Genomic DNA, 12,732 nt, shown 5'->3' with positions numbered 1-12,732 from the left:
GGTGTGGTTTGGGACTGTTGTTTTGCTGCCTTGCCCCAAGTTACGCATTTAGTATTGAAAAATTGGCAGTAACTGATGTACACATGCAAGTTGCACTCATATACTTTATTTATTTTCTTATCTTTCCTATACTTAGCACTGCTATCGTTTTATGTTGTAACTTTCTAATCCCCCTACACCTACTGGACATCTGTGAAAAGATGTTCATAGCTCATCGGACTCCTCCTGCAGTAGAAATACAGATTCTGATTATTGATTGGCTGTGTCGTGTGGAGGAGGATTTACAACGTAACATTTTACTCAAGTCAATACTGAGTCTTGTCTCAACTTATCAACTGTGATTCTAATTGTGCTTGTATCTTAGGCGCCGTGGTGGCTAGATGTTAACTACCTCCCCTGGTATGCAGGAGGTAGTGGCTTCGATCCCAAACCTGACGATGCCTGTTGCCTATATGGAGTCTGCGTCTATTCCTTTCTCTCCCCATGTTGGTGTGGATTTTACTCCGGGTCCCCTGATTTTTTCCCTCCTCATTTAGAATCATCATGTGATTAGAGTATTTGACTGCTGTAATTTCCACGTGATACGCCGCTCATTGAGTTATAATTTGTGATATTCAGGTCGATTCTACAAAAAAGCTTTATAGCTCAGTGGGCCTTACATAGTAAAATAAAAATAATGGTTTAGTTTAACAGTTTATCATCATCCCTCCCAGCCGAGTGAAGTCGTGCGTGGTGGAACTCGACAGAGAGATGAAGCTGCGTCCAATTGAGGCCAGACAACAGGACACTACGAGCACTCAGATGGAGCATCCAGAAGGAGCAGAGATCGAGGCGAGAGGAAAGGACATCGCGAACACTCATATGGAGCATCCAGAAGGAGCAGAGACGAGACCAAAGGACATTGTGAGCACTCAGACAGATCATCCAGAAGGAGTAGAGAGTGAGGAGAGACGACAGGGCATCGCGAGCACTCAGACGGAGTATCCTGAAGGAGCAGAGATCGAGTTGAGAGGAGAGAACATCGCAAACACTCAGATGGAGCATCCAGAAGGAGCAGAGATGAGACCAGAGGACATCGCGAGCACTCAGACAGATCATCCAGTAGGAGTAGAGAGCGAGGAGAAACGACAGGGCACCGCGAGCACTGGGACAGAGCATCCTGAAGGAGCAGAGATCGAGTCGAGAGAAGAGGACATCGCAAACACTCAGATGGAGCATTCCGAAGGAGCAGAGACGAGACTAGAAGATATCGCGAGCACTCAGACAGAGCATCCAGAAGAAGTAGAGAGCAAAAGTCGACCTCCAGAGCAATCAGACACAGACCTCGCCCTCCATACCAAAGGTAATATTTTCATCAAACAAAGGCAAAGTCTTCTTGGTTCTTTCGTTAAAGTCACATAGAATGGAAATAAAATAATAAAAATAAAATTCTCACGACGTTTCGGCCACAACACAAGAAGGCTTCTTCAGGTGAAGGAACAGAACTCTCGGGACGACAGCGCTTCAATGAACGCTGAGACGATTCGCAGCGTCTTTTAAGCTAGGTGGGAGAAGTAAAGCGCCTTGACAAAGGAGTTTACATATCAAACAGGATAATTGAGGATTGAAATAGCAGTGTTAAAGTGTTGGATCAGCAGGGTGTTCAAGTCAGAAATTAGCATGTAACTGGGAGATTAGCATGATGTTAATGTGAGGGATTAGCATGTGACTGGTCACGGAAATAGCTATGTTAAAATCAAAGTTGACATATCAACAGAGCCATTTAGTATATGGACGCTAAAGGACTGCAACTATCCAACTATCATACAATAAACCGATGTGAAAAAACTAAGTATAAACTACATCAATATAATAAATGTACTCAATATATTATTCAATAAGTTGAGCTATTAACATAAAGTAACTGGGTATACACTACACTATATAATGAATACCATATAGTAAACTAATAAAAAACTAAAATATAAACTACATCAGTGTTATCAATAAACTCTATATACTCTCCAAACAGCTGAGCTACTAACAATAAGTCGTTATACATTACAATGCCATGTGGCGAAAAAATGGGTGGCGGTTTTTTTCTTTTCAACGTTAGCACCACGGAAAGCGACGAGCTTTGTTCAGACGGACGAGTCCATCTATGCTCGGAACGAAGGAGGGCGGAGAAACAGCCACGATGCGCTGCTCTGTTCTGTGTTGCGTTACAACTATGTTATAAACTAGACTACAATACATTGCAATGGTATACCTTCCAATCTAAACTACATTGTATAATATCGTATACAGCCCAATGTAAGCTCTAACATTATGCATTATATTGATATGTCTCCAACTAAACTTTTTTCTACATTACACGACTATACACCGTAATATACACTGGGATAGACAAACCCACCATTAAATTATACAATGCGTTACTATACACTACCCTATACTTTAGACTGTAAAATAGACTTGTAATATTACACTATGTATTATTCTACCAACCCTACTGTATACCACACTGCTGTATATTCACTATACAATTACGATACCATATATTGCCTTATGAATTATGTTAAACATTACAATGTTATACTATTTATTATACAACATGCTATACCTTTGACCGTTGTGTGAATGGTATTTAGAGGCAATGCCAGGGAATGGACTGCAGTCTGAAAGTCACCGTAAAATACAATCAATTAAGAACAAAAATGGTTTATAACGTCTTTCCAATGGTTACTAGGCCAGAATCCATCTTCTCGGTTGAAATTGTCTCTGTGTTTGTATATGTGGATGGCCTCATGAACGAATGTCTCATGGTAGCCGGATGTCTTGCAGATAACCTCCGTGTCATGTGAGCCCACTAAATTATAACAGTGATCTCCCACGGCTGAGGTGTTCGTCCTACCGTGTTTCAAGTCTGCTTTATGTTCACGGATGCGGTCCGAGATATGTCGTTTGGTTTCTCCAATGTAGCTGCTACCACAGAGGCAACTTAGTTTGTAGATGCCCGGGTACTGTATGTCTGGAACCACATCTTTTACAGATGGAACCAGATCACGGATTTTATGTACTGTGTTGAATCGGACCTGGATCTTGTGTTTATTCAGGATTTTGGAGATCTTTTTTGCGATGCCCGCAATGTAGGGTAAGGTGATGGTTTTGAATGGCTCCTCAAGAGGATCCTTCTTCATGGCTGGAGTGATGGCTTTGCGGATTGTGTAGTCGGAGTAACCATTAGCCTTGAGAGCTTGGTGTATGTGCAAGAGTTCACTGGCAATGTGTTCCTGGTCGGAAATGCATTGGGCTCTATGGTATAGAGTCTTGATGAGGGAGTTCTTCTGGGACGGATGGTGGTGGGAATCTGGTTTTAAGTAAACATCCATATGCGTAGCTTTCCTGTAGACACAGTGGCTCATTGAACCATCAGGTCTCCTTTTAATTAGGACACCCAAAAAGGGTAGCTTGCCATCTTTTTCGACTTCCATGGTAAATCTGATGGCTGGGTGTATGGAATTGATGTGGTCGAGCAATTGGTCTAGAGCAGGCCGGCCATGTGGCCAGATGACAAAAGTGTCATCCACGTACCTCTTCCATAAGGTCGGGCGTCGAGTGGCAGTCTGGATGGCGTCAGTTTCAAATTTCTCCATGAAAACGTTGGCTACAACCTGAGATAGGGGGGTGCCCATTGGGGTGCCCTCAGTTTGTTTGTAGAAAGTTCCATTCCAGGTGAAGTATGTGTTGGTTAAGCAGTGTCTCACCAGGGGGGGTGCATCAGTATGCAGTCCTTGATGAACCAAGTCTTCAATGATTGCGATGGTGTCAGGTACAGGAACTTTGGTGAATTCGCTGACACTGCCTCTAAATACCGTTCACACAACGGTCAAAGGTATGGTTTATAGTATGTTGTATAATAATAAATAGTATAACATCGTAATGTTTAACATGAATCATAAGGCAATATATAGTATCGTAATTGTATAGTGAATATGCAGCAGTGTGGTATACAGTAGGGTTGGTAGAATAATACAGTGTAATATTACAAATCTAATATTTTACAGTCTAAAGCAGTGGTTCTTAACCTGGGTTCGATCGAACCCCAGGGGTTCGGTGAGTCGATCTCAGGGGTTCGGCAGAGCCCCCGCCACGGAGGTCCGGACACACTTGAATTATTGTGTAAATTTGTGATGACACACACGGCCCGCTTGGCCATCACTGGCTGCAGATGATCATGCTACACTGCTTGGCCAATCAGCGCTGCGGGGAATTTAGTGCGTACTCAGTAGTCAACGTGTGACTGTTGTTGTCGTACGTCGTGTGATTTCTTTAATATTTTATCCATACTATGTCGGGCAAAAGAAAAAAGTGGTCAGACGAATATGTACAACATGGATTCTCATGTATCACGGAACGTGATGGGAGTGAGCGTCCTATGTGCATGATTTGCAACGCCAAGTTGAGCAACTCTAGTCTTGCACCGGCAAAACTAAAGGAACACTTCTTGAAGCTGCATGGAGACGGGGAATACAAGAACACAACACTTGCTGAATTCAGGGTGAAGAGAGCCAGATTCGATGAAAGGGCCACTCTGCCTGCTCTTGGATTTGTACCTGTTAACAAACCGATCCTGACAGCATCGTACGAAATTGCTTACCTGATCGCAAAGCAGGGCAAGCCACACACCATTGGTGAAACACTTGTGAAACCAGCTGCATTAAAGATGGCGAATCTGATACTCGTAACAGCGGCCGAAGGTAAATTATCCCAAATTCCCCTTTCAAATGACACCGTCAGTGACAGAATAGAAGACATGAGTAAAGACATCTTGGCTCAAGTAGTCGCGGATCTGATTTCAAGCCCGGCAAAATTCAGCCTTCAACTCGACGAAACCACAGACGTTTCTGATCTAAGCCAGCTTGCTGTTTTTGTACGCTATGTGAAAGACGACATGATAAAAGAAGAGTTGTTATTTTGTAAGCCTCTTACAACAACAACGAAGGCAGCCGATGTGAAGAAGCTTGTGGATGACTTCTTCAGAGACAACAATCTTTCATGATTGATATGGTTTCTGCAGTTTGTACGGACGGAGCTCCAGTCATGCTGGGAAGAAAGTCTGGTTTTGGTGCGCTAGTAAAGGCCGATGCACCACACATCATTGTGACGCATTGTATTCTGCACAGGCATGCGTTGGCAACAAAAACCTTACCTCCAAAAATGGCAGAAGTATTAAAAACTGTGGTGGAATGTGTGAACTATGTGCGAAAAAGTGCTCTGAGGCACCGCATCTTCAGTGAGCTGTGTAAAGAAATGGGCTCTGAATTTGAGGTACTTCTGCTCCATTCTAATATTCGGTGGTTATCCCGGGGACAGGTGCTGAATCGTGTTTTTGCCATGCGTGTGGAATTAGCCCTGTTTTTGCAAGAGCACCAACACTGCCATGCAGATTGCTTCAAAAATCCTGAGTTCATTCTCATTTTAGCGTACATGGCTGATATATTCGCAGCTCTCAATCATCTCAATCAGCAGATGCAGGGTGGTGGAGTCAATATCATGGAAGCGGAAGAACACCTGAAGCCTTTTCAAAAAAAGCTACCATTATGGAAACGACGGACAGAGAACAATAACTTCGCAAACTTCCCGCTTATGGACGACTGTGCAAGTAAGATCGAAGATGTGTCTGGAATCGGAGATATTTCTGTATCCACGGAACTGAAGCAAACAATTGCCACGCACTTAGATGAGCTTGCAAAGTCTCTCGACGGATATTTCCCTACAAGAGAGTCATATCCAGCATGGGTGAGACAGCCGTTCACGTTTGCTGTTGAAACAGCAGATGTCAATGATGAATTCCTCGACGAAATCATTGAAATTCAGCAGAGCCAGGTTCAACAGCAACTCTTCAGAACAACAACGCTCTCAACGTTTTGGTGTCGACAAATGAACAAGTATCCAGTTATTGCTAAGAAAGCCCTGGATTTTTTTATACCATTTGTTACAACATATCTTTGTGAGCAATCCTTTTCGAGGATGCTGGACGTAAAAACGAAGAAAAGGAACAGACTTTGCTGTGAAAATGACATGAGAGTGGCACTTGCCAAGGTGAAGCCACGCATATCTGAACTGATCTCACAAAGGCAACAGCAGAAGTCACATTGATTTCCAGGTATGTAATTTGTTGTGAGTTTATGCATTGTGTTGGTTTTATTCTTTGAACAAGGTAATGTTCATGCACGGCTCATTTTGTGTACCAGTAAAAAACATATCTATGTCTTGAATTTGAAAAAAATCACATTTTATTTTTCACTAAAGAGGGGTTCGGTGAATGCGCATATGAAACTGGTGGGGTTCGGTACCTCCAACAAGGTTAAGAACCACTGGTCTAAAGTATAGGGTAGTGTATAGTAACGCATTGTATAATTCAAGGGTGGGTTTGTCTATGCCAGTGTATATTACTGTGTATAGTCGTGTAATGTAGAAAAAAGTTTAGTTGGAGACATATCAATATAATGCATAATGTTAGAGCTTACATTGGGCTGTGTATACGATATTATACAATGTAGTTTAGATTGGAAGGTATAACATTGCAATGTATAGTAGTCTAGTTTATAAAATAGTTGTAACGCAACACAGGACAGAGCAGCGCATCGTGGATGTTTCTCTCCCCTCCTCCGTTCCAAGCATAGATGGATTCGTCCGTCTGAACAAAGCTCGTCGCTTTCCGTGGTGCTAACGTTGAAAAGAAAAAACCGCCACCCATTTTTTCGCCATATGGCATTGTAATGTATAACGACTTATTGTTAGTAGCTCAGCTGATTGGACAGTATATAGAGTTTATTGATAACATTTATGTAGTTTATACTTAGTTTTTTGACATCGGTGTATTGTATGATAGTTGGGTAGTTGCAGTCCTTTAGCGTACATATACTAAATGCCTTTGTTGATATATGAACTTCGACTTTAACATAGCTATTTCCGTGACCAGTCACATGCTAATCCCTCACATTAACATCATGCTAATCTCTCAGTTACAAGCTAATTTCTGACTTTAACACCCTGCTGATCCAACACTTTAACACCACTATTTCAATGCTAAATTATCCTGTTTGATATGTAAACACCTTTGTCAAGGCGCTTTACTTCTCCCACCTAACTCAAAAGACGCTGCGAATCTTAGCAGCGTTCATTGAAGCGCTGTCGTCTCGACAGTTCTGTTCCTTCACCTGAAGAAGGCTACTTGAGTTGTGGCCGAAACGTCGTGAGAATTTTATTTTATTATGTTTTATTTGTATTATTTTATTTCCATTCTACGTGACTTTACCGAAAGAACCAAGAAGATGAATCCCTGCAGTCACGATAGCTTTAAATCGAAAATTAAAGGCGAAGTCATTGCTTGTCAGTTAAACAAGACCGCGCATCTGAAATCATGTGATGCGGTGACCGTCTTTGTTCGATGAATGGATGAACGAAGTGTGGGTGATGGTTAATGCTCCTAGACGAGATTAGCAAGTTATTGTGATTCATTTGTGGCAAGCACTCTGTAATGAGGGCATGTTGCTGCTGCTGCAGTAGAAGCGTGGGAGATTGAGGAATTCTCTCCCCCTGTTCTGCATGGGCATCTTTTTCTCCAGTTTCCTCCGATGTGTCATTGGTATTGGCCAAAATTTTACACTTCTGAAAAAGATAACTGCAAATCACTTAATTTGGACCGCACTCAGCAGCAACATCACCCCTCTACTACGGTAACTTGGTAAGACCCTCATGAACACAGAGCCTTGCGACTCAGCCAGGCTTTGTTGCAGGCTAAACCAGCCTAACGATGAGAATAATCACTACCGTCTGCGCAACTCTCTTCGCTGAGTCACGGTAAACTTTTTTCCCGAGCCTCTGTGGGAGTGCACTGCACATCGCTATCCTCCTTTGTCCCTTGCAGGGCGCCATGACCTCGTGTGGCAGCGCCACCAGAAGATGCAGGTCATGTTTGAGAACGTCCTGCCTCAGGGTTACGCCATCACGCAGAGGTGCAGCCTCGATCAGGTGCGTCCTTGTGTCTGTGTGTCTTTATGTCTGTGTGTTTTTATGTCTGTGTCGGTCTTTGTACGTGTGCTACATATACGTTGTGGGGAGTGGTGGCGCAGTGGTTAACACACTGCGCTTAGAAACGAGCGACCTGAGTTCGATTCCCGCTCAGTCACCAACACCAGTGACGATTATCTGAACCGGTCCTATGTCTCTCCTAGGTCGACTCAGCCTCAAATGAGTACCTGGTGTAGTGTATAAATATCCCAAATTGAAGAGACAAAGGTGGCCGGACGTGGTGCTGGCCACCCACCTCCTCATGTGCCGTGCTGGCCTTCAGAGGTGGTCGCTAACAGCACGTGCCCCAGCAGTCTGTTAAGACTACACGGGGGATCTTTGATCTTTGTCCTAGTTCGTGTATAAGTGCCCAGAAGATAACAACCAACTTTAATGAAGAAAATAAATCGGGAAACTGCCTGGTAGCTAATTGGGCCCTTCCTACTGAAATAAATAAATAAATCTGACAAAATTATATCGAGATGTTTACGTTTAACATTTTACATTAATGTTGGGGATCTTGTACTAAGCAACTCAATTAATTTAGAAGTCATCATTCCCATCCCCCGGCTGCCTGTCTCGCTTAATTGTTCAACGCATTGGCCAGATGTCCAAATATTGCCGTCAGTTGACTGAGTGTCGTTTTCTGTGACGATCAAACAAGTGGCGCGTTCCTCTAATGTGTGGCTTTGAGACTTTGAAAAAAAGGTACCTTAGCACTAGTTATCGTGTAGGGCTTCACTGCATTGTTCTGGGAGAGTTCCACTCGCAGTTTTTATCTTGTGCAAGGACAGTGCAATTTGGATAACAATTCTGGACAGTGGACAGGAAGTGATGTCATGATTCTTGGAGGTGGTGGTGGCTACGCTGGTGCTACACGTGGTTGGTGGATCACACACTGAGAAGATGCCGTGAATTTCAGTTCCAGTGGGCGTCAGAAAGGAGCCGCACCCTGGCTTGCCAGGAGCGGGTGGTACAGCAAATGTAGAATCCACCTGTTCCGTCTGTATAGGATATAATGTTGCCCCCTCACACAGAGCTTGGGCAATTGTTGGTAGCACCGTCTCATGGTGTGCATTGCTGCTGCCTTCCCATCTATATGTGATTCCTCCTCGTGTCTCTGAATCTCTCCCTATGTCTCTCGTCGAAAGCGAGCAAATAACTGTGCAGTGATCGGGCATTACAAATTACCATTAATATTAATTTTGATTTAAAGCCTTCGTGACTGCAGGGATTCATATTCTTGGTTCTTTCGGTAAAGTCACGTAGAAGGGAAACAATAAAATAAGAAAAATATAAAACAACAAAATTATCTGTGGTAGTAGTTACATTAGAGAAACCAAACGACATTCGTGAACATAAAGCAGACCTAAAACACGGTAGGACCAATACCTCGGCCGTGGCAGATCACTGTTATAATTCAGTAGGCTCACATGACATTGACTTCTACAAGACAGAGGTTCTTTGCAAGCCATCTGGCTACCATGAGAGATTTGTTCATGAGGCTATCCACATATACAAACACAGAGACAATTTCAACCGATAAGATGGATTCTGGCTTAGCAATCATTGGAAGGATTTGATACACCATTTCGGGTCTTAATTGATTGTTCACGCTTACGGTGGCTTTCAGACCGCATCCATTATTTTCGTCTCCCCCCTCATCTTTTCTGAACATAGATGGACTCGTCCATCTGAACAAACTGTAAAATCGCTCTACGTGGTGCTAACGTTAATAAAACCGCCACTTTTTTCAAATTTTCTTGCTGTGGTTTTCACAGCTGATGATGATTGCTTGTGTTGCAGTCGAAATGTCGTAAGAATTTTATTGTTTAAATTTTTTATTATTTTATTGTTTCCCTTCTACGTGACTTTACCGAAAGAACCAAGAATATTAATATTTTCATTATGAGACCTCCTTTGCCAGTAACAAGATATAGTAATAGGTTTTACCCTTTTAACTGGCACAAAAACTGAAACCTTTATTCAAGGCATCATGTTTGCAATAACCACAACACAAGCAGTCAAAATGCAGACAAAAGAGACAACTCAGATAATAATATGCACTGTTCTTGAATTTGATTGGTCCACACCCGAGACGGCTTTTCTTAGAGCCTAGTCTCCACTGGTGTTGGACCAGAAGACGCCAAAAGGCGTACAACTCAAAAACAGCGCACTATCAGAGTATTGAGGGCTCGGGGTAAGCATTTACATTATGAGTTCTCCTTTGCCAGTAACAAGATATAGTAAAAGGTTTTACCCTTTTAACTGGCACAAAAACTGACACCTTTATTCAAGGCATCATGTTTGCAATAACGCCAATACAAGCAGTCAAAATGCAAACAAAAGAGACAACTCTGATAATAATATGCACTGTCCTTGAATTTGATTGGTCCACACCCGAGACGGCTTTTTTTAGAGCCTAGTCTCCATTATTCCGGTGAATAATATAATATTATTCATAATATAATATTATTCATCGTGTTGTATATATAGGTGTTATGAAAATTGATGAAAATAATGAAAATTAAATGAAATTTGCAATTTGCATAATTTATCCGAAATTATGTTAATTAGTGTAATTATGTGCATAAATTATGCTGATTCGAGATATAATCGTATTAATTTATGCGAGTGGGCGTGGTTATGATAATGCAGGTCGTTATGGATTATCAGGTCGAGCCTCGGTGACTAGGATTGTGTTATGAATTGGAATGACGCAATTAATCGTATGCAGTGACGCAGGCGTTGTGAGCGTGAATGAGAGAGAGTCGATTCGACTCTGCTCTTTAATTCCGTATTATCGATAAGGACACGATTACTCTCGATTGAACATTACGAATTATGTGTGTTATGGATTATGTGTGGTGATAGTGTGCTTATGATAGGTCCCCAGGATTCAGATCTCATACGCAGAACAATATTATGCAGAATTTCAGGAAGAATCACACACAAACCTTCTGCATTAATCAATTTTATTTCTAGCTAACTTTAATTTTTGGATAATATGAAAACTCAATCTCGGGGTTTTGGAATTTCAACACAGCGTTAACATGATACCATCACGATTACGTTGTTTCACCTCGATAGCGGCACCTGTGGTTAATTCCCGACGCGTAACGCAATCAATCGGTTGTTGAGAGAGAGATTAAAAACATGCGAACTATTCTATCAAACCTTAACTTTATAATATGCAAACTCGTATGCTTGAATTGTTACACAACACGGCACTTGGTCTTTGATTCGTATCCAATCCTTAATACATCCTGATATGCGAAGTTATTATGCTTGAAATCGTCAGCACAGTACCACGTTGATGTTCGTTCATTGATTCATAACGATTATGAATTTAAAGCGTTCGACTGAAATACTTCGAATTGCCTTATCAACACCACTCGTTGGCCACAATGCTTCGTTACTTGAATTGTCACACAAAACAGCTTTCGGTCATTGATCATGCGCGGCCCTTAATGCAATTATTGTCACGTTGTTAATCAGTCATCCTATTGTCAATAGGATGACTGATTATTATGCAACGCTACTCGTTGACAGGGCACTCCAACCAGTATTATTCTTGGAGGCACAAATATGCGTTTGCATTCGTTATTTCATTCGTGGATACCGGCAAGATTATGCAGAAAGACAAATATTAACGAATGACTCAAGTATTCCTAATCAACTTCTCAACGCGACTCAATGGGTGGCGATGTTTCCTTTTGAGATCCTTATCTCGGGCCAATCTTTTAATTGATTGTGGCCAGACCCCTGACAGGGAACCAGTTGAACCCGCTCTCTATCCCCGCGAGCGGCGCTCCGTGGTGAGGAGTCAAGAATTAATCCTTGTTAATGGGTCAGTTGGTAATTTATGCGGTTAGAAGTACAGCCCCAGCACAATATTACAGAGAAAAATTATGAACACTCTTAAAAACGATGGATTATTCACTCGATCGTTGCGATGTTTCCACAATCACGGATGGTTCAATGGCTTGAGGTTTTTTTGGCTTTGTTAATGACCCGTGTGTGTGTGTTGAATGGTATGAGTGGTGAAAGAGTAGGCCAATGTTCGGAATCGATTCTTTGCGTCAAGCAGACGTCTGGTTTGTGTGTAGTGGGGGGCAGTGTATCATACGAATCAGTTGATTCTTCTTTCAGTAGTTGGTTCGGACTCGACGGACGTTGGTGAACGAGTAGATGCGTTGTTGTAGCTGAGATGACCGTCTGGTAGACGGCGTTAGAAGCACGCCCGCAGCGGCGCGCTAGTGCTCCGTCGTCGGCGGTTGTAGATTGCAGGCTCACGATTCGCTCGTGGTGGCGCTGGCCGCTAACAGCGGCAGCGGGTCGCCAATCGGCGACACTCGCCAATTCGGCGAGTTGTAGAGACGTCTCCGGCGTCGGTGATGGCTGCTCTTCTGCTGAGATGAGTTGAGCGGGTCTTCTGCTGAGATGAGTAGAGATGAGTCTTCTTCTGTTGAGCTGAGTTGAGATGAGTCTTCTTCTGTTGAGCTGAGTTGAGATGAGTCTTCTTCTGTTGAGCTGAGTTGAGATGAGTCTTCTTCTGTTGAGCTGCCCCCGAGGGCTGATGAGATGGCCCCGAGGGCTGATGAGCTGGCCCCGAGGGCTGATGAGTTGATTTCAATGCTGAAACGGCTCCTTTTTATGCCAAAAATCTCTCCC

General features: G+C 42.7%; 1 protein-coding gene across 1 annotated transcript in view; it reads left to right on the top strand.

The window, feature by feature from the left end:
- The first annotated feature begins 632 nt into the window (after positions 1 to 632).
- LOC142907825 (uncharacterized) overlaps positions 633 to 12,732 on the top strand; it is a 42,835-nt gene continuing 30,735 nt past the window's right edge. Inside the window, exons 1-2 of the mRNA XM_076057642.1 lie at positions 633 to 1,342; positions 7,916 to 8,019. Of these exons, the coding sequence (XP_075913757.1) occupies positions 751 to 1,342; positions 7,916 to 8,019 (696 nt within the window). The 5' untranslated portion in view covers positions 633 to 750. The remainder of the gene's footprint in view (positions 1,343 to 7,915; positions 8,020 to 12,732) is intronic.

Source organism: Petromyzon marinus, chromosome 83 (assembly GCF_048934315.1).
Source record: "Petromyzon marinus isolate PM22_M1 ecotype Great Lakes invasive population chromosome 83, UKy_Petmar_22M1.pri1.0, whole genome shotgun sequence".
Classification (NCBI taxonomy): domain Eukaryota; kingdom Metazoa; phylum Chordata; class Hyperoartia; order Petromyzontiformes; family Petromyzontidae; genus Petromyzon; species Petromyzon marinus.
The sequence above is the reverse complement of the archived record's forward strand: the minus strand, read 5'-3'. Positions and strand labels throughout refer to the sequence as shown.